This window comes from Rhodamnia argentea, chromosome 2 (assembly GCF_020921035.1).
Source record: "Rhodamnia argentea isolate NSW1041297 chromosome 2, ASM2092103v1, whole genome shotgun sequence".
Classification (NCBI taxonomy): domain Eukaryota; kingdom Viridiplantae; phylum Streptophyta; class Magnoliopsida; order Myrtales; family Myrtaceae; genus Rhodamnia; species Rhodamnia argentea.
The window spans coordinates 31661987-31683235 of record NC_063151.1 but is presented as its reverse complement, the minus strand read 5'-3'; the positions used below and the strand labels follow the sequence as shown (position 1 = coordinate 31683235).

Here is a 21249-nt window from a genome sequence, read left to right as displayed (position 1 = left end):
AATTAGCACGAGTTTGAGGGGTTGAAGAAAATATATTCAAATTTGAGATGGTAATCTCTTCGATGAAGGCATTGGTGGCTTGTTTATGTACTTCTAATTTTTTTTTTAAATGCCGTCTCTGTAATTTTTTTTCCAATATGATTTTTAAACTAATTATAATCTTATTTCAATCTAATTTTAGCTTAATCAACATACTAAACAAGATAATATTATCGAAGAGTTAGCCTCTCCATTCCCTCCTAACGGAAAGGAGGTTGGTAACTTTCCAAAGTTGAAGAAAGAGACTTGACCAGGGGTTTAGTCATTATTTAATGTTAAGAGTAATATTATAAGTGTCAGAAGTGAGTTAATAACAAAGGTTTAGCAACTTTTATGTAAAAAATTATAACACGTGCTCCTTCGTAATCATATAAATGAACGACTATTAGTAAAATCCTTACGTGTTTAATAACTTTCATAAAAAAATATTATTTTCAACGATGCAATAACTAATAAGTTTTGAAAAATTACTGTGTATTAGTTACGTCCGACTTGACATAATTTGATAAATAATTTTTGAATATAATGAAATTTCTTTTGACTTTCTACGTTACGAGATTGTAAGTTAAATCATCAATCGTTAGTTAATTATGTTACCGATCGACAAAAACATCAATTAGTTTTTTTTTTTTTTGGTAAAAAAAATCAATTAATTGACAAATTTCGTTTTTTAATACACGCCCGAAACCCGCCCGAGTTTTTTTTTTTTTTTGGGTCAGACGAAACCCGGAAATTGTCCTCTCGCAAGAGAACCATTTATCCGAATCCGGGTTTTACTAGACCCGTGGCGCGGTTCCCAGGTCGGTCCGGACGTGGGACCCACTGATATCCACAAAAAAAAAAAAAAATTCAAATATTAATAAAAGGAGGACAACAACAACAACAACAACATCACATCAGAAAATCAAACGGAACTGCCTGTCCGAATCGAGCTGTTGAAGCCAAAAGGCAAGAAGAAAACAAGAAGCAACAAGAAGCAACAAGAAGAAGAAACTTGAGCCACCCAAATTGCCACTACTACCCGCCAACAATCCCCGCCGATATTATCCACATCCCACTGGGGGTTCAACGCCATCGAGATTTCTTCATCCCGCGATTCTTCGTCCGGCCCTCAACCCTGGAACTACTCTCCGTTCCCCTTCGCCGCCCCCCATGGCGCGTTGCCCTCACGCGTGCCGCCCGGCGATCGCCGTCGAGATGGGCCGCTCGCCTCCGCTCCCCGGAGCTCCTCCCTCGCCCCTGCACCTTTGGCCTCTGAACCTGAACCAGTGCCGGCTGCTGAGTGATCGAAGCTCCGGACTGTTGGGATGCGGGTTCGCGCTGCGTGGGAAGGCCCGGTTCAAGCGGCGTTTCAGATTCTACGTCTGTGCTGAAATTCGAAGTGGCTTCTCGCCCGGTGTGGGTTTCGACTCGCAGGTGAGTGGCCAACTCGCGTAGTTGATTCTTCGGGAGAACCAAGTTCGGCGCTGGTCGATATGTCCGAGAGCAGTTGCGATTTTTGCTTTTTCCTTTTTGAGGTCTCTATTTTCAGCTCATAGCATGAAAAATCGCAGCGATTGCTTTGAATCCTGGTGAAAGAGTTATCTCTGTGAGTACCCATAGAGGGCATCTGTCTGTAGTGAAGCTTGTTTTGGCTTTGTCATGCAGTGCTTTAGCTTATAAATTTCTTATCACCCTTATGTTGGAGAATAGAAAGGTTGATTTTGCTTCGTCGCTAGTAAAGTACCTGCTTTTTTGAACACGAGTGGAAGAGTACTAAATTGGTGACGCTGAGTTGGTGTCTGGGTGCATGATAGACTGAGATTTGTTTCTTTGGCAGAAGATTGGCTACTCTCAGGACACATCGCAGTTGCCATGGATAGGGCCTGTTCCTGGGGATATTGCAGAAATTGAAGCGTATTGCAGAATCTTCAGAGCTGCTGAGCGGCTTCATGCCGCACTGATGGACACGTTGTGCAATCCATTGACAGGAGAATGCGCCGTTCCTTATGATTTCTTGGTGGAGGAAAAACCGCTTTTGGAAGATAAAATAGTCTCTGTCCTAGGTTGTGTGTTATCTCTCTTGAACAAGGCGAGAGAGGATGTTCTTTCTGGAAGGTCTTCTATCATGAACTCATTTCGGGCGGCAGATGTAAGCATGATGGAGGATGGTAAGCTTCCTCCCCTCGCCATGTTCAGAAGTGAGATGAAGCGATGTTGCGAGAGTCTTCATGTTGCTCTTGAAAATATTGTGACACCGGATGATGAACAGAGCCTGGATGTCTGGAGGAAACTACAAAGGCTGAAAAATGTCTGTTTCGACTCGGGCTTCCCTCGTGGGGATGGCTATCCGTCTCATCTGCTGTTTGCTAACTGGAGTCCTGTTTCTTTGTCTCCTTCAAGAGAGGACCTAGATTCTGAGGTTGCATTTTGGAAGGGCGGTCAGGTGACTGATGAGGGTCTAAAATGGTTGATTGCGAATGGCTTTAAGACAATTGTTGATCTAAGGGCAGAGACGATAAAGGATAACCTTTATCAGTTGGCCTTAGACGAGGCTATTTCGTCTGGGAACATTGAACTGATAAAAATCCCAGTTGAAGTAGGGACTGCACCTACTATGGATCAGGTGGAAAAATTTGCATCGACGCTATCAGATTGCAGCAAAAAGCCCATTTATCTCCACAGTAAAGAAGGGGTTTGGAGAACTTCTGCTATGGTTTCTAGATGCAGACAGCATATGAGCCGATTCGAGGCCAATTCTGCCCCTTCTAAGGATGCAGCGTCAGAAGCAACGAATGGAATTGGGGATTATCATAAATCTCTTGTTGGTGAAGAGGGAATATTCGCTGAGAATGAAGATGATCCATTGAGGAAAAGCTTGGAAATGGCATACAGTTCAAATGGAGCTTCTCATGGGAAACTCCCTCCAAATGAGTATTATAGCAAAGAGGACGTCAATGGGACTTATAGTCCCCTCTGTTCTAGCGACAGTGTGAAATCATTAGACACAGACATTAACCGGGCAGAATCTTCGAACAACTCATTCATTAACATCGATCCTCTTAAGTCTCAATTCCCTCCTAGCAACATATTCTCTAAAACAGAGATGTCGAGTTTCCTCAATAGAAAAAAGATCTCACCTCCTACTTATTTCCTTAATCAGTCGAAGAAGTTGGAAACAGCCCCAGCTTCAAGTGTAGCACTTGATCAGAGAACGCAGAAAGATAAATCTGCTAAGGGAAGTCCAGTGTCGAGTTTCGCAAAGTCAGGGAGTCCCAATGGTTCCCTTAATGTCAAGAGCACCTCCCAAATGCCCCAAAAAGCACCAGCTAATGACAGGATGACTGCCATAGAAGACGATTTGGATTATAGTAGTCCATCTTTTCGAGGATTAGGTTCGGAAAGGATTTCTAGTTCAGGTGCGTATTCCACTGTTGGTGTGAACAATAATGTGGATGAGAATCTTATGACTGAAACCAATGTGGAGGAACGTAAAAGAAATGCTGAATCGTCCTTAGTTAATGGTGATAATGGCACGGAAGTTGAGGGGAATATGTGTGCTTCGGCTACTGGTGTTGTACGGGTGCAGTCAAGAAAGAAAGCGGAGATGTTTTTAGTTCGTACAGATGGTTTCTCCTGTGCCAGAGAGAAAGTTACTGAATCTTCGTTGGCATTTACTCACCCTAGTACGCAGCAACAGATGCTTATGTGGAAAACTACCCCAAGAACTGTTCTGTTACTGAAAAAGCTGGGGCCAGAGCTCATGGAAGAAGCTAAAGAGGTACATAGTTCCTTGACATAATAATACAGCTTCACTGTTTGAGAAATTATATGCCAGATTTGCCAGCACTGATTATGCTAGGACCAAGGAACAAGCATGTTCAGTAACGTTTCTCTTAGCATCTGCATGGGCATCACCTTCACTCACATGCACAAAACTCTGTGTGGAGGCAGATTTATATTTTTTATTTATAAATGTACTATCAATTGGAGCTAGCTATTTAGCATCTAGTGTGCACCACTTTTCAATAAAAGTAAAAAGCAAGATCTTGAAAGTGTTTGCAACTGGAGATGCAAATTTGCTGATGCAAGCACAATGGCTTGATATGGACATTTGTAAGTCCGTTGACACCAAAGAAGGATATTGAGCAAGTATGCCACGACTGCTTAAGAGCTTTCATAGAATCTGTATCATTTGATAGGAGGCCACCCATTAGTTGCTGCTGTCTTTCTTCCTAATGACATTTTTGGTCTGTTAGGGTACCGTTGTGATCTAGGGAATAGGCAATTACCATAATAGCTGCTGAATTGTTATAGTTCCGAGCATAGTCAAGTTTTCAGGATTTGTTACCTCATATACAGGTTGCGTCTTTCTTGTATTACCAAGAGAAGATGAATGTGCTCGTTGAACCTGACGTGCACGACGTATTTGCTAGAATCCCGGGTTTTGGGTTTGTTCTAACATTTTATAGTCAAGATACCAGGTAGTTGCAGATGCAGTGAAAGAACTTTAAGGCAGAATTTCAATATTTTCCACTGTAATTTGACTTCTTATGCAATTTGATCGCCTTGTGGTGTTTTTATCTAGTGATCTTCATGAGAGGGTTGATTTCGTGGCTTGCTTGGGAGGAGATGGAGTAATATTACATGCATCAAACTTATTCAGGGATGCTGTCCCGCCGGTTGTATCCTTCAATCTTGGGTCTCTTGGATTTCTCACGTCCCACAAGGTAAGCTCTTCGATTCAAGTTTCCTCTCATTGTTTCAGCAGGATTTTTCTTTTAATTTTAACCCATTAGTTCTCTTTTGGTGCAGTTCGATGATTATAGACAGGATTTGAGGCAGGTCGTTCATGGGAATAATATAGTTGATGGTGTTTATATAACTCTTAGAATGCGTCTGCGTTGTGAAATCTTCCGAAAGGGGAAAGCCATGCCTGGCAAAGTATTCGATGTCCTAAATGAGGTTGTTGTTGATCGGGGTTCCAATCCCTACCTTTCAAAGATAGAATGCTATGAACATGATCGGCTTATTACAAAGGTGCGTCAGTACTCATTCTCCAAAAGGAAAAAGGAGGGAGGAGGACATTTAAATTTTGCTCTTTGCTGGGGCAACATGCCTAGTTACATTTTCCTCCTGCTGACAAGAGTCTCTTTATCTTAGTCAAAAATTTTTTGAACACTAAAACACATTGTAAATGTCATTTAGAAACATGAAGCAGTCTTTATACCAAAATGGAACACGCTAGTTTGTGCTTCGCAACAGGAAAAAATGGAAACTGTTGTTATGTGGCGAACTGATTTCTTTGTTGCATCAAATTACAAGTAGAACCTTGTCATATAGGTGCAAGGTGATGGAGTCATTATAGCCACACCCACAGGAAGTACAGCTTATTCAACTGCTGCAGGAGGTTCTATGGTAATTTTTTGTTTTGAGCTTGTTTAGTACATTTACCTTGTCTGTTTGTGGATGTTATATGCATAAGGAACAAAGCTTAAAACACTATAGTTGGTCCTTTCTTTACAGATTTGATATTGCCAGAAATACATGCATCTGCAGGCATATGCATTTACTTGTTTCTTTGTCTGCCCCCGAGGAAAGAAAAAACCACACACACTCACCAGACCAAAATGATATCACATTTGCTTCAAACACAGAAGCTGGTGGAGATCTGCACTTGTTTTACTCTCTCTCTCTCTCTCTCTCTCTCTCTCTCTCTCTCTCTCTCTCTCGCTCGCACAAACGTGCACGCACACATACGCATGTCGGCCCATGTTTTGTATAAATAGATATGTTTGTTAGAAAATGGCCAAGAGAATGCCAAAATTTCGACCAAAAGAAAAAAATCTGCCGAAAGAATTAGTAACAACTTCCTTGTTACTAACTTCCTTTCTATTTTCACTAGTTTTCTAATAGTGACATCTTGTAACTGCAGGTGCATCCAAGTGTTCCTTGCATGTTGTTTACTCCAATCTGCCCACACTCTCTTTCTTTCAGGCCTGTCATACTTCCTGACTCTGCTAGGCTTGAGTTAAAGGTGAAATTCCCTCCAGCTGTTGAAATTTTAACAATATTATTCCTCATTTGATGAGCCTCGCTGCTAAAATCTAGGTGCAATTTATGCTTCAATTGCTTTACAGGTGTTGCCTTTTGCACATTTAGATATATGTTGAGTGACGCGGTATATGGTGCATTTTATAGTGCAAAATGGAAAGTGAAAAAACTCTTCTCCATACAAGTGTCTTTCATGCTGCCATGTTCTGTATCTATTGCATTGGCGTGACTGCACTCTTCAGCTCGTAGGGGCTTACTGCAGTTCTTAAGTTCCTGCAAAATGACGTGTCTGTGACAAAGTGGGAAAATGCCCGGCAAAAACTGGAGCCCCAAACGAATGATTAATTTGTTGACTTTGGCATGTTAGGGGGGCTTTATGTTCAAAATTTCGAAGTTTCTTTCAAAATCTCCCCATCAAACCGCCTCTTTTGCCCGACCGGACTCATGTGTGACTCCGAGGAGCCAACAAGAAAACAATAGGGCATGTCTTGTCATGGTGTCATCTTGCGGATGTCTCCATCATAGAAGTAGCTCTTTACGTGCATAATCATATGACAGACAACGTAGAGCATTTTCTAAATATCTCTTTACATGCATAATCATATTACGAAACAGAGCTTTTTTCTCAAGTATTTAACACGTTCTGGTTAACCAGCAGATCCCCGAAGATGCACGGAGCAATGCATGGGTTTCCTTTGATGGGAAGAGAAGGCAGCAACTCTCGAGAGGAGACTCCGTTCGAATATCTATGAGCCAGCATCCACTCCCGACGGTCAACAAGTGTGACCAGACCGGCGACTGGTTCCGTAGCTTAATAAGATGCTTGAATTGGAACGAGAGGCTCGATCAGAGAGCTCTTTGAAGTTTCTGAAAGCGAGGACCAAGTTACTACATTCAAGACCCATCGAGTTGGGTTAATGTACATATCTGTACAGTATATAAGTCGAGCAGGTCATACAAAATCCCACTCACCAAAGCTACATACTATCAATTCACACCATATAGGCTGCCTATGGAATTGGGATGCCATTCTCTTTTCCTCATTTCCCTTAGTATATAATTTTTTTATGGGGATTGAATTGGTGTATAGAACAATTCTTTTTGAGGGAATGGAGATCTAACCCGTTGTCTTCTTCTAGCCGGGATTATCAGATGTTTCATTTCATTTCCTCAGACGCTCCTTACTTCAGGAGTCCTTGGACAGCTGTTGGGGTCGTCATTCCCTTGAAACGCATTCTTCCAACATGACTGAACAAAGTAAAGTTACATAGATCGATGACATGTCTTAGATTATACTTTTGTGATTGTCGAACGTTGAGCAACGCTTTGTTTGTTTTGCAAAAAACGAATGATCTGAAAAATATTTCTCTACACATGATCACTTATATTGTTTGAAATAATTAGTCAATGAAAAATGTTTTTATTATTGATAATAATTTATGTCTAAATATTTTTATTGATAGTGAAAAAAAAATTCCGTTCATTCATTTTTATAAGTAATACAAGCGATCGTTTTAAGGAAAATATTTTTCAAATTATTTATTTTTCACGAAATAAATGAAGCCCAAGAGTTAGGTTCACGAGTCGGTGAAGCAAAATGGTTTTTTATCATACACTTTCTGTAGCTCACATCGAAGGCCCTTGCATTGTGTCACAACCACTTGGAAACACTTTCTGGATTTCGCTAAACACACTAGACGGTTGATGCTTGCCATCTCCTATTAGGCCAAAAGACCTCAAATTGTAAATCAAAGTTTATGCTCTCACAAAAAATTTGCATTATAAGTGAACTCGCTAAATTAGGAAACATGTTTCTTCCATACAACAGGAGGAAGAAAACGAAGAAAACTTGGCGAAAGATCATCAGATTCTTTCTAGAAAAGCCAAACGTACAGTGATTTTTACTGAAAACCATCAAAATGCTGATGCTAATAGCAAAATTACTTCTATAAAGGAAACAGTTGACATTCCAATCTGGATTGAGGTAGTCATTGGGCTAGATAATGATAAAATGTGAATCAGCTTGAAATTGATGGGAATATATTAGGTGCATTAGACGTGCCATGTAGGGTTTACATTAAACCATATGGAGATTGAAAATGAAGAGAGAAGTGACTAAGAGAGAGGAGAGTAAGAAATTTTGAAACTTCTGACAGGTGGGCTCGGATGTGCCACGTGTCGATCTCTCAACCGCTTAATGTAAATCCTATGTGGCATATCTAATGCAGGCAATATTTTCTCGACAGACAATCTGGTAGCTACCCTTGAGGAGAAGTCCGGTGTTTCCATGTCGCCCAACCTCCCTTCCAAAACTGTAGTACTCCAAAACCTCAGCATACGATGTAGATGGAAGCTCGAACTTGTCCCTCATCAGTAAACTAGGTAAGTTCCACAACTTTCAGCGGGAAATTAGCACTTAGCAGTCACATACATCCATGGGGAAAAAAAGGAAGAAAAGACCAAAAATGAACGGACTTTATACAAGTGCTAACACTACGACAACATGAAACAAAGACCAGGGTGCTACTCCCCTTGTCGTAATTCACATGGAAACTTCTCTTCACGCGATATTAACTTATTACACGGCCTTCACAGCTTGGAACCTGGGCTCCTTGGGGAGGAACTTCTGCTCTGCGTAGACCGACATGTAATCCCCGAACACAAACTCGGGGTAAGCACCGGCTTGCTCCACCAGCTGGGGCGCGGGAGAAATGGTGGCGGCGAGGGACGGGTTGTAGAACGAGGCGATGGAGCGCCGGTTGCCCTCCGGGATGGCGAGGACGCGGTGCCAGACGCTCTTGTACTTGCCGTTGCTCAGCACCTCGATCTGGTCTCCTGTGTTGATGACGATGGCGTTGGGAAGCAGCTGCACATCGACCCACTCGCCGCCCTTGAGTATCTGGAGGCCCCTGACAGCATCGTCCTGGAAGAGCAGGATCACGCCCCCGGCATCGGTGTGGGCCCGGAGACCGTTGATCTGCTCTGGTTGCGGGCAGGGCGGGTAGTGGCTCACTTTAGTCCCGAAGAAGGCCTCGTTGCTGTTGTTTTCATTGTCGCCGGCGCTGTTGCCGCTGTTGAAGGCGCTTTTGATGTAGCCCTTTGGCAAGCCCAAGTTCTCATCCATGACTTCCACGACCTTCTCGGCGAGCTTCTTCACTTCTGCGCGGTACTCCCCCATGGTTTCCCTGTCAAGTTGCGCATGCAAATTGTTAGCTGATCCTTCTATCGAAATCATGCAAATTATTCCCACCTCTGATGTTTTCAGAGAGAGAGAGAGAGAGAGAGAGAGAGAGATGAAAATTACTTGAAACCGGGAGTTTTGTAAGGCCATTCATTGTCATCAAGGAGAGTGATAACATCCTCCCAGTCCACGTTCTCTACCTTTTCACCATCGCTCTCATTCAACAGCTTCACAGGGGTTGACTTGTTGAAGTTCTCTTCTCTCTCCAACCTGTAGAACTCATCACACACTCTCTTCACCCTCTCCAGCAGCTCCTCTGGTATCCCATGGTTCACCAGCTGCATTCAGATTCCATCATCATCGTAAATCAGTTCAGAGACACATACAAACAGTTCCTAAATTACCAAGATCCGGGGGAGCACTCCTGAACTCGAGCCAAAAAAAGATATACTCGCGCGCGCATGCAGACACACAAAAAGGAAATCAAACTCATGACTTTCCTTCTCTCAACCATTGTCTCAAGTGAAGATGAATACAGGATGGAATGCTGTACCTGGAAGAAACCCCATTCCTCACAGCCATTGGCAATCTGAGCCATTGTCTTGGCCCTCTCCTCGCCGCTGAGCTTCGAGAAATCGATCACCGGAATCGCCATTTGGTGTTCAAATACTTCTTGAAGTTTATATGTGGATGGAAACAAGTAACGGAGAAACTCTGAGAGGACTAGTCGAGCTACTTGCTTCTTTATGCTGAAACTGAACTTGTTTCTGATGCTGCAAACAGAGATGTGCAGGTCTCTATTTATTTTGCACTCCCGCCATCTTCGATCGACCTTAACTGTCAACCCTACACAATATTTGTTTATTCTTTTTTTATTTTATAAGTTAAAAGAATTCTTTGTCAAAAGGTAGCCGTTGGATCAGGGGTAAGTTGTGGGACGGTGACCCTTTATTTTATTGACCCAAAGTCAACGCTTGCAAGGTCTGGTAGCCCACAACACAAGCACTCATCTTCAGGTTGTGATGCATCTCTTTTTCCTAATTTTCACTAATGTTCTATATTCAATGAAATACGTATGCCCTGCTGCCACCTGGCAAACTTTAGCCTAGTATTTCTTTATTATTATTATTATTATTATTATTATCAGCAGTTTTACATTTGTTTTTTTTGGGTAAAGGAAGTTTTACATTTGTTTTTATTTTCCATTTTCTACTTTTAAATGTAGCTTGCTTGTCATGCAAACACTTTTGTACTCCAATGGAGGAAGCTCCAGTTAAACCCTTCAATCGAACTTTGGATGGAGGGCTCTAATGGTTCAAGGATTAACAACATAACTGTGTCCAAAAACAGCTAACACCCACTAATTTTGACGTTGTCTTTTAAGTGCTAGATCAAGGTTAACATCAAAGGCATCATTTAATCGAGCTTTTATGATTTTCAACGATACATGCCTTAGCTAACTGTTAGAATGCATGTGTGAGTTGTGTTAGAGAAGTCCCACATTGGAGAATTAATGTGATGTAGAGCAGGCTCACACGTGAGGGGGAGATTGTTAGAATGCACGTGTGAGTTGTGTTAGAGAAGTCCCACATTGGAGAATTAATGTGATGTAGAGTAGTTAATATATCCAAGTTAGCCCATAACTCATTAGCTAAGTTTTTGAATGAATGTGGGTCCAACTAGATATATTAACGGGCTCGGACTTAGGCTCTCTCTTGGCGATCTCCCCGGGTAAAGGTATCGGACTTTTGCTACGCGCTCCCAATACTAACCACCTTAAATAGCTTTGATCCAATGAATATAAGGTGACTCTCATAACAATGGATTGAGTAGAGGCCGGCGAGTCTCATCACCCCGTCTAGCCGATTGGTGTTTTGGTGCTATTCTTATGTGCTATAATCTATCAAGTTTCATATAGAATTTCCATATTGAGCTAAGTGTTGCAGTTTTTATTTATTTATTATCTTACCCTTTTTAAATTGGGTTTCTGATATTTAACCCAATCAGTGCATGCAATTTTTTCTTATATATGAATTATACTTGCTATGATTAAAGTCTAGTACACATCCAATTGGCAATCACATCTTTTCACTTTTCATTATTCTTTGGCATGAAATTGATGTGATTGTGTCTTGTGTTGCTTGCAATTCAATCCTCTGCGGACTACCATTCATCAAGCTGACGTGGCAACATCTGGTAACCCTCCAACCAAGCCTGTGACTGAGATTGATCAATGGTGGAACAATCGGGCGGGCTTTTCCGTGAAAGGTGTGGTGCGTGCTGCGTAATACTGAACGGGGCACACTGATCTGTAGGCATGATTCGAGGGCTGAAGCAAGGCCATGGTTGGTGACTTCAATAGAAAGGGACATCACCAATTATAATCTTGTCAATTACTTTGTCAACTCCCCATTTTTCTACGAAGGTATGACAAGGAAGTCAACTTTATGATAGATATATTAATCTCTTAAATCATGTAAGATGTAGGTCGAATCTCAAGTAACTAGTTCAAATATGCATTTTTCAGTGCTTGATAACATGAAAATCGACCGTGTATCGTGGGTCTACTTTGCTAGTATATATGTCCACTCGTCATTAAGCCAATTCTATGAGTTCGTTATTTGTTTTTTCAGATGTTTCGTGTCCATTGGCCTGCAAAGCATTGGGATCGTGTTTTTTAACACCAAAATATGATCAAATCTTTATAACTAGGTTGAAGCTAATATAGAGTTTGATGTTGAACGGTTATAATAAATGGTTAGAGAAGCTCCTCGATGAACACGAATATCAATAATGGACATGATGCAGGTATAAAAGCTCGGTGTCGAGTGATTAGACCAGTGATAGGATATCAATGGCAGAGGAGTATGTCGATAATCATGAATACTGATGACTAAGTACTATAATCAACGTGTGGTGACGATTGATCGATGAAAAAATTACTGAAAAAATCTTAAAACTATTGTAATTGTGTCGAATCAGCCTTAAACTTTTTTTTAGTTAATTGAGTCTTAAAATTTTTGCATTTGTATTAATTCAGTCCTTCTGGCCAACTTTGATCGGCCAATGCTAACTTGAAATTTTTTAATTATAAATTAATATTTTATAAATGTCTTATTATTTTTTATTTTTTCAATTTTTTCTTCTCCTTTTTCCTCTGGCCGATTGCTGATCGGGCGACCGTCGAAAGGAAGAAGGAAAAGAAAAAAAGAAAATAAATAAATAAATAATTCATAACATATTAAAAAATATTGAAAATTGTCCACGTTAGCGCCTACCCGATGGATTGAATTGGTATAATTGTAAAAGGTTAATAACTCAATTGGCAAAGAAAAAAGGTTTAGGAGTGAATTGTCATAATTACAATGGGAAAAGTGTTAAAAAAGTTCTAAACCTATTGCATTAGTGCCAATGTAGCTCTAAATCTTTTATTAGTGCTAGTTCAATTCTAAACCCTTTACATTGTTGCCAATTTAGTCCTAAACCTTTTATTGGTGCCAATTCGATCCTAAACCTTTTGCATTTGTGCTAATTCAGTCCTAAATCTTTTGCATTTCTGTTAATTAAGTCAATTAGATCAATTTTAGTTGAAAATTGCCGATGTGGACATCAATTGTCTTACGTGGCACAGCTGGCGTTGATGTGAATTTTTTAAATATTATTTTAATAATTTTAAATAATTATAATAAATTTTCAATGATTGAGAAAAGAAAAAGAATAAAAAACCAAAATATTTATTAAAAATTATTAAAAATATTTAAAAATATCAAAAAATATCCACGTTAGTGCTAGCCATGCCATGTATGACAACCAATGACCACGTCAGTAAATTTTCGCAAAAATCGGCTGGATTTACTCAATTAACAGAAATGTAAAAGGTTTATGCTTGAATTGGCACAAACACAAAATGTTTAGGATCGAATTAGGAACAATAAAAGGTTTAGGAATGAATTGGCACCAATGCAAAATATTTAGGATATATTGAATTGACACCAATAAAAGGTTTAGGACTGAATCGCATCAATGCAATATGTTTAAAAATTTTTTGATACTTCTCTCAAATTACAATAAGTTTATGACTTTTTTGGTAATTTTTTCATTAATCGACGATTAACACTTAGAATAGATTTAGCTAATGGTTGAAGGCAAACTGAAGATGATAAAGATGCCAATTGAGGATTTATAAATGGTTCGTTGAGAAGATTGACATGCAATCGTGGAGAGCAACCTTGGAGCCTGAAATAGCAAACATGCAGTCGACCCTAGTGACAACTGAAGAGTTGTAACCACTTATTGATAAGATGCAGTTATGGGGCGTGATCATGGTGCCAAAAATCATGGACATGCAGTTGTAACTTCTAATTTCAATGTTAACTGATTAGAAATGGTTACCTTGCGTAATAGGCTATGTAAGCTGTGTTGAATTGTTGTGGAGAGGAACCCCACGATTATCAACATAACAAATGGTATCTTTCCATTTATCAATTTAACCTTCTAGCTCCTGCATTTACTTTCTTTTACAATAATTAGTTCTTTTTATTTTTTTTTTGGTTACCCTTAACACTTCATGTCCGAACTGCCATGTCACCTCGATTAAATAAAAATTGAATATCCAACTTTCAGTGAAAGGTATATTGTCACTTGAAGTCATTCCCAACGAAACAATGTCATTGATTTATGATACTCTGTCGGTTTCATTATAACCAGATCGATATTATGTGACATTGGAGGATTTCCATGCTTGTCGCTATGTCAGGTTAGCTAATTTGACAATGGAACGTTCCTTCATATTGGTACGAGCGAATAGTAATTTTCTTTTTAAATGAAGAAGAAGAATAATACGTTTCTCTAATAGTAGGGAATGACCTGTTACACTACTTGCTCTCCTGGGTGGCTTTTGGGCATACTCGACTGTATAATTATTCCCCTTTTGATTTGATTCTGGTTACTGTCCGAAATTTGGGGCACAGTTCAGAGGGACCAGATGATTTTGTGGCCTTGTCTGACTGAGGAATGACTTGCTGTACTTGTGAAACTTCCACCACCATTGTCCCCAATAATTTTGTCTGTTCATCTTTTAAAAGAAAAAATTAAAAAATAAAAATTTAAATACCTGATTACCAATTCGTTGACTAAGGATTAATCCACCTCTCCACATTATTATGTGCTTAGAACTTTATAATTCCTAATTAACGTTCCAATCAATTGCGGTAACTTCTGGGCACAATCGACTAAAGTAATTGGACTATCAACGTGGTGATGCAAGTGCTTACTGCATGTTTTAAATTTTTAATTTAGCATAACCCTGAAAGCTAGAGTTTCACATTCTTCGCATATGGAGCCATACATGTCGCATTCGGATAGTAAATAATTATTTTCCACATTCTCTCCTGTAAAAACTTTACGGCAGGATTAATTCTACAATCTATGGTTTTTTTTTTTTTTTGGGTCTAGTTCTATCCTGCCCTATTTTGCAAGTCATATTGTGTGTGCTATGTGCGGTATACATGTTACGAAATCCTACTCCTTTACTCATGTGTCCTCTCCCCCAATAATCCCCTGAAAAGGTGGGTAATCGAATTCTTCATCTCCCCCTTCCTAAATGGGAAGTCTAATAGCTTTTTTTTTTTTTTTTCCGAAAGCCATTGAGGTTTTATGAGAGCTTAATAAATGACAGTGATGTTAAGATGATGTTGACCATTACTAAATTCGTTGACTAAGTGCCATCCACATCATTATTGTGTTCAGAACCCTATTTAGTATTAAAGCAACCAATTAGTTTATCTCCATAAATGTATTAATCAGTTTTTTTTATCTGACTCTCGAATTGGACAAGATAACTTTCACACAGGATTCGAGTAATGTGTGCAATTGAAATCCATTCATACACTAATCGAATTTCAAATGAGTACACGATTAGATCTTAACACGGGCGGTGAACAAAATAGATATGTTAAAAGTTCACATAGATAACTTAAGGGTTCCAATAAGTGTTTTGGATGTTGACCGTAAGCCGACCATTAGGAGTTTTCAAGGATCAATTGCATGAAGAGCTGTAGCCACAAGGAACACATACTTTAAAAAAAACCAAAAAAAAAAGTCAACCTTTTCGTTTAAAAAGATAGGCCCATTGGTCAAATGTCAACGCCACTTGCCAGCGAAAAAAAAGTGTTAACTGGCCGCTAAATTTAGAATATATAGGCACGAGATCTCATTGTTTTGTATATACACATAGACGTGGAGAATTTCCTATTTATGTGATGATAGGTCGACGGAAGAGAAGGAAAACCTGTATGGCCACCAAATCAACCGATTGGCCAGTTAAAACTCACAGAATACAAAGAAAGACATTAGACGTATGGATTGGTCGATGACTGTCAAGGTAGATCGTTAATGCTGGTGAACTCGACTATGAACAAAGCGCTGAGTGGCCACTGCACATTTCACACATCAAAGATAATACTCTGACGTTCAAAATCCAACTCCCACGATAAAGAACCATCGAATCCCATTCAAAAAGGTTTCCTTGAGTGAGTTGAGAATTGAGATGTAAAAGAGATTCTGTAGGTAAAAAAATGAAGAGCGCATGAGTCTATTTGTAAGCTTTGCAGGATGACAATTTAGAGTATCAAGATATGCATTACAATCGATCAAGATTAATTAATGACAATATACAGAAACTCCTCAATATATATTTAACATGCCCTCAACCTCAAGGTGATTTGAAGGAGGTCAACTTGAGTTTGGAGAAAGATTCAACAAATGTCCAAGTGGATGCGTCTTGGTGAAGACATTAACAGTCTGTTCAGTGGATGAGGTAGAGACAAGTCGAACAAGTGACGGAGATATGATATCAAATGAGATGACAACATATTTCAATGTGCTTCATTCGTTCATGAAAAACACCATTATGTGCTATTTGGATAGCACTTCGATTGTCGCAATAAATGACTGTTCAACTATGATGATGCACTCCCATGTTTTTTAGTAACCATTGCAACCAAAGTAACTCCGATGTGGTATTAACAAGAGCCCGATATTTTGCTCATATACTAGAGCGAGTGACAATTATTTGTTTCTTGATACACCATGAGATAAGTGAGGTGCCAAAAAAGAAATAATAGCAGAGTGACGATCTTGAGGTCATCAACTCAGTAATTTTCTGAACAGGCTATCAACTCCATGATAAAATGAGTGGACTAATTCCTTGAAAAATCCCAAACTTTATGTCTAGTCCCAATTTTATCCCCCTTTTTTTGGTTAAGAAAAGAATCTCAAACTTTAGATCTAGTCCAAATATGCCCCGAACATTTTTATTTTAAAAAAAACTCCAAATTACAGGTCTAGTCCTAAATTTACCCCGATCTTTTTTTTTTTTTTTTTGTCTAAGAGAAATTTCACCAAATTTTACTCTAATCCCAAATTTGCCACCATTAGCACCATGTCCAAAAATTGCCACTACTCGTCTCCGATTTTCATTTCCTAGAAGGGTTTCATTTTGGAGAAATTTTTTCCTAATGTGGATTTGTTATTAACGTGGAAATGCCAAGTCAAATGGGACTAGACCATGTGGGTAGATTTCGCGTGGGGCACACTCATGTACTATCTAACAATGTGAACAACATAAGCGTTGTCAAGTCAAGTATGATGAGATATAAAAGACTACCACTCATCTGTCAAATAGAGTGCAGGATTTGAAAGAGGAGTCTCATCTTTGCCTTCAGACTTGACATTGATCTTAATGTGAATTGTAGTAACCTTGTTGTCAATGAGTCTGGCTCGAGAAAGAAGATCAATTGCATAATTTGTTTGTGAAGGATTATAATCAGTGGAATTTGAACTAACCTTCAAGCCTAAAAAGTAGTTGAGTCTCCCAAGATCTTTCCTTTCAAATTGACTGAGAAATTGCTTGATTTTTGCAAAAGCCCATATGTTTAATGCTAGTAATAACCAAGTTGTCCACACATAAGAGAAGAAGAATTACCCACGAAATATGTGTCAAACAAAAACTTGGATTGCATTTGAATTCAAGAGGTTCAATGGTTGAGCTAAACTTGGAATATCATGCAAGAGGAGCCTATTTTGGGCCATATAATGCTCGACGTGATCGACACACTTTGTTGGAAGTGTGCTGGACATGATATGTTTATGCCGTACACAAGTTTTGTGATGGAATGCCAAAGCGGGTTTAGTGTGCCAGGGAGAGAACCGACTGACGTTGACATCACTACTCATGTGGCTGTTATGTAGGCTACATGGCAGGAGGCTATCATCACACAGGAGGCTGTCGTAGATGAAATTTCAAAATCTAACTTGTCCGAGAGCGGCGAATCTAGTGCTGGTGTCTGCTTTTCAAAACGAGTAGCGGCAGAGTTCCACATAGCAATTGAAGCGACGGACTTGGCGGAGAAACGAGAGTAAAGCGACCTATGCATCTAGCGTAGATCGTGTTAACCACCACGGAGAAATGTGGTCGATATTATTATGAAACAAACTCGACGTGCACCCGTTAGGTAACAACGATTGCTTAGATACCAAATTGAGAATTGAGATGAAAAAAAGAGTGTAATATTCTATACATTGCCAACATGAGCCTATTCGTAGGTTTTACAGAATAACAATCTAAACTAGCAAAATATAAACTGTAATCAATCATGACCAGTTAAAGAGAAAATAAACAGAATCTTCTAAATATATCTATAACAAAGTTAAAAGATCATCGTCTTCTCTCATGGATAACCCTTATGTGAAATAGAATTATTGTATGAGCAACGGATAAGTGTTTTAACACTTTATTGATGGCTCTTCACCAATTTCCGAACTTTACTTTATCCGGGGCAACTATGATTCTCAAAAGAAGTGATTCTATGCGTCTCAAAGTCACACAAACAATTTCATTCACTCCCAAACTCATCTTCCGGTTTCCCAACAGTAACTCTATTCAGATTGTTTGTTATTTAATTACGAGTTCATATACTGCTTGTATTACCAGGTCGATTTAAACTTTTCATAGAGTTTGTTGAATGAGTAGATTATATTCTCAACACAAGATACCTCTTTTTTCAATTACAGTCCATCAAAACTCAGAGAATACCTCTCTACTCTTACTCCTTGTGTACGCTCAGGTATAGGTACCCGAAGTCTTTGTTTCCACTTCAGTAAAGCCCTAGTTTGTTTATCGATCGCAATAAACTGTAATGTTCTTGATCTTATATAGATCCATCCTTGTGCAAGTGTGGAGTTCAAAACCCCGTATCCTTGAATTTTGACCAATTGTGGAGGCAAAAAGAAAAGGGAAAGATAATTGAACGTACTGAGTATACGGTTAGAAGTAAGAAAAAGAAGAAGAAAGAAACCCTAATTAGCCCGAGAGAATGCCAGAGAGGAACTCCATTCATTCCCCCAAGACAATCCATCTAGTAGGAGAGATGATTAAAAAGAAAAAAAAAACACAATGAAGCTTTAGTCTTGAAACGATCGAAGAGATGTTCATGCATGAGGATTAATGCCACATGATTCTGAACTCCAATGTTTCACGCAAAGCACTCAGAAACGGTCTAGAGTCTCTGTACATAGATTTGGTTTTAGGTTTCTCTGTCTCAACCCAACTTTTTTGACCCGTTGTTATCATATGTTATTGCGGTGCATCGTACATCTTGTTACAAGAAGCCTAGGATGGCTGCAATTAAAAAGAATTTTGCTGGGCATGCAGAGCACGCCAGGCAAGGTCATTGCCGCGGTCGACTTCACTGCATCCGGTACTTCTGGTTCAATTTCAATTAAATAGGTTGGGAGGATTTAGGTGAAGATTTTGTTCAAGTTAAGTGTATTATTTTTCCTTATAACAAGGTAATAGGGTGTATTGTTGTCTGACCAGAACCTTTCAGTAATCATTTCTCTGACTTGAAACACAAGTTCAATTCGCTTTGCAGCCATTTGATGTGATGACTTTGGTCAAGTTCGATTGGTCCAACTCTCATGATCAATAAAGAACTAGATGAGCAAAGTCCAACCCATTTTAGTTCAGTTAGATAACTACCTCAACTGTTCTCTTCCTCCCATGAAGTGAGGAGTTGGGGTTCTCAATTAATGGCGCCCAAGATTAAGATATTAACATATTTCAACTGGTCTGGATGATTGTCATATCTTCATTCAGAGTTAATTTTTGGAGGAAAGAATCAATTTTATTTATGTGGAAAACTACACCAAAAGCTGTTCTGTTACTGAAAAAGCTGGGGCCAGAACTCATGGAAGAAGCTAAAGGGGTAGATGTTTTCTGGACATAATAATACAGCTTCACTGTTTGAGAAATGCTATGCCATATTTGCCAGCACTGGTTATAATCTTCTGGCCTAGGACCAAGGAACAAGCATGTTAATTAACGGTTCCCTTAACATCTGCATGGGCATCATCTTCATTCGCATGCACGAAACTTGAGGACGCTGCAACAGCTCAAGAGCTCTCATAGAAGCTGTGTCATTTGATGGGAAGGCACATTAGTTCCTGCTGTCGTTCTGCCTAATGCCATTGTTGATCTGTTAGGGTATCGGTGATATCTAGGGAATATGTACTTATCATAATTGCTGCTGTATTGTTATATTGCGCCGCATAGTCGGATTGTTATGATTTGTTCCCTCATTTAAATGCTGCGTCTTTCTTGTAATACCAATAGAAGATGAACGTTCCCATTGAACCTGTCGTGCACGGCGTATTTGCGAGAAGCCCGGGTTTTAGGTTCGCTTAAACATTTTGTAGTCAAGATACCAAGTAGTTGCCTGAAAGTACTTTCAAGCAGACTCTCAATATTTTTCGCTGTATTTTGACTTATGTAATTTGATCACCTCAGGTGTTTCTATCTAGTGATCTTCATGAGAGGGTTGATTTCGTGGCTTGCTTGGGGAGGAGATAGTTATATTATATGTATCAAATTAATTCATGGATGCTGTCCCCCCCCGTTGAACCCTTCAATGTTGCTTCTCTTGGATTTCTGACGTCCCACAAGGCAAGCTCTTCAATTCAATTTCCCTCTTATTGTGTCAGCAGGATTTTTCTTTTCATTTTAACTCATTATTTCTCTTTTGTTGTGGTTTGATGATTATAGACAGGATTTGAGACAGGTCAGTAGTACAGTGAATGATGTTTACTATAACTCTTAGAATACGTCTGCACTGTGAAATCTCCCAGACTGGTAAAGTTATGCTTGGGGCAAAGGATTCGATGTCCTAATGAGGTTGTTGTCGATCGGGGTTCTAATCCACCCCTTTCAAAGATAAAATACTATGAACACAATTGGCTTATTACAAGGACGAATCAGTGAACACATTCTCCGAAATAAAAAAAAGGAGGGAGAAAACAATAGGGCATGTCTTGTCATGGTGTCATCTTGAGGATTTCTCCATCATAGAAGCAGCTCTTTACATGCATAATAATTTGACATAATAGAGCGTTTTCTAAGTACCTCTTTACATGCATAATCACATCACAGAATGGAGCATTTTAACAAGTATTTATATCGTATTGTTTGAACAAACAGATTCTGGAGGATGCACGAAGCAATGCGTGAGTTTCTTTTGATGGGATTAGAAGGCAGCAGCTCTCGAGAGGAGACTCCGATCGGATATCTATGAGCCAGCATCCGCTCCCAACGGTCAACAAGTGTGACCAGACCGGTGACTGGTTCCGTAGCTTAAAACGATGCCTGAATTGGAACGAGAGGCGTGATTGAAGCTCCTTGAATTCTTGGAAAGCAAGGAGAAAGTTACTTACATTCAAGACCCATCGAATCTGGTTTATGTACATATCTGTACAGGACATTAGCTGAACAGGTCATCCAACATCCCACTTACAAAGCTACATACTACAAATTCACACCATATAGGCTGCCCATTGACTTGGGCTGCCATTCTCTTTTCCTCATTTCCTTCGTCTTTTTCTATTTGTTTGTCAGAACTTTGTATAGAACAAGTGTTTTGCTAGCCGGGATATCAGTGTATTTC

At 39.5% G+C, this 21249-nt stretch overlaps 2 protein-coding genes across 5 annotated transcripts; one reads left to right on the top strand and one right to left on the bottom strand.

Annotated features, from left to right (window-relative positions):
- The first annotated feature begins 932 nt into the window (after positions 1-932).
- LOC115736636 (NAD kinase 2, chloroplastic) lies at positions 933-7223 on the top strand. Of its 4 annotated transcripts, none has more exons than XM_030668449.2 (8): positions 934-1455; positions 1862-3799; positions 4381-4502; positions 4607-4748; positions 4834-5058; positions 5362-5436; positions 5954-6055; positions 6731-7223. In XM_030668449.2, the coding sequence occupies exons 1-8, from the start codon at positions 1192-1194 to the stop codon at positions 6932-6934; spliced, it is 3072 nt and encodes a 1023-aa protein (XP_030524309.1). In that variant the 5' UTR covers positions 934-1191; the 3' UTR covers positions 6935-7223. The 4 variants fall into 4 exon arrangements, with proteins under 4 accessions (XP_048130210.1, XP_030524309.1, XP_030524293.1 ...); XM_030668433.2 differs by having other exon boundaries at positions 935-1455; positions 1859-3799; XM_048274254.1 differs by lacking the exon at positions 934-1455 and adding an exon at positions 1464-1556 and having other exon boundaries at positions 1859-3799.
- Positions 7224-8650: 1427 nt separating this feature from the next.
- LOC115736732 (1-aminocyclopropane-1-carboxylate oxidase 5-like) lies at positions 8651-9929 on the bottom strand. Its single transcript, XM_030668561.2, has 3 exons — positions 9807-9929; positions 9377-9591; positions 8651-9257 (listed from the first exon to the last, which is right to left on the bottom strand). The coding sequence occupies exons 1-3, from the start codon at positions 9906-9908 to the stop codon at positions 8651-8653; spliced, it is 924 nt and encodes a 307-aa protein (XP_030524421.1). The 5' UTR covers positions 9909-9929.
- Positions 9930-21249: the final 11320 nt, after the last annotated feature.

What these genes read in the sequence shown, in the direction of transcription:
- LOC115736732 (XM_030668561.2), bottom strand. Translation starts at nt 9,908, where the DNA reads ATGGCGATTCCGGTGATCGATTTCTCGAAGCTCAGCGGCGAGGAGAGG. An exon ending in AGGAATGGGGTTTCTTCCAG is followed by an intron (nt 9,592 to 9,806) that starts GTACAGCATTCC and finishes ATCTGAATGCAG; the next exon opens with CTGGTGAACCATGGGATACC. An exon ending in TACAAAACTCCCGGTTTCAA is followed by an intron (nt 9,258 to 9,376) that starts GTAATTTTCATC and finishes GCAACTTGACAG; the next exon opens with GGAAACCATGGGGGAGTACC.
- LOC115736636 (XM_030668433.2), top strand. Translation starts at nt 1,192, where the DNA reads ATGGCGCGTTGCCCTCACGCGTGCCGCCCGGCGATCGCCGTCGAGATG. An exon ending in ATGATCGGCTTATTACAAAG is followed by an intron (nt 5,059 to 5,361) that starts GTGCGTCAGTAC and finishes CTTGTCATATAG; the next exon opens with GTGCAAGGTGATGGAGTCAT. An exon ending in CTGCTAGGCTTGAGTTAAAG is followed by an intron (nt 6,056 to 6,730) that starts GTGAAATTCCCT and finishes GTTAACCAGCAG; the next exon opens with ATCCCCGAAGATGCACGGAG.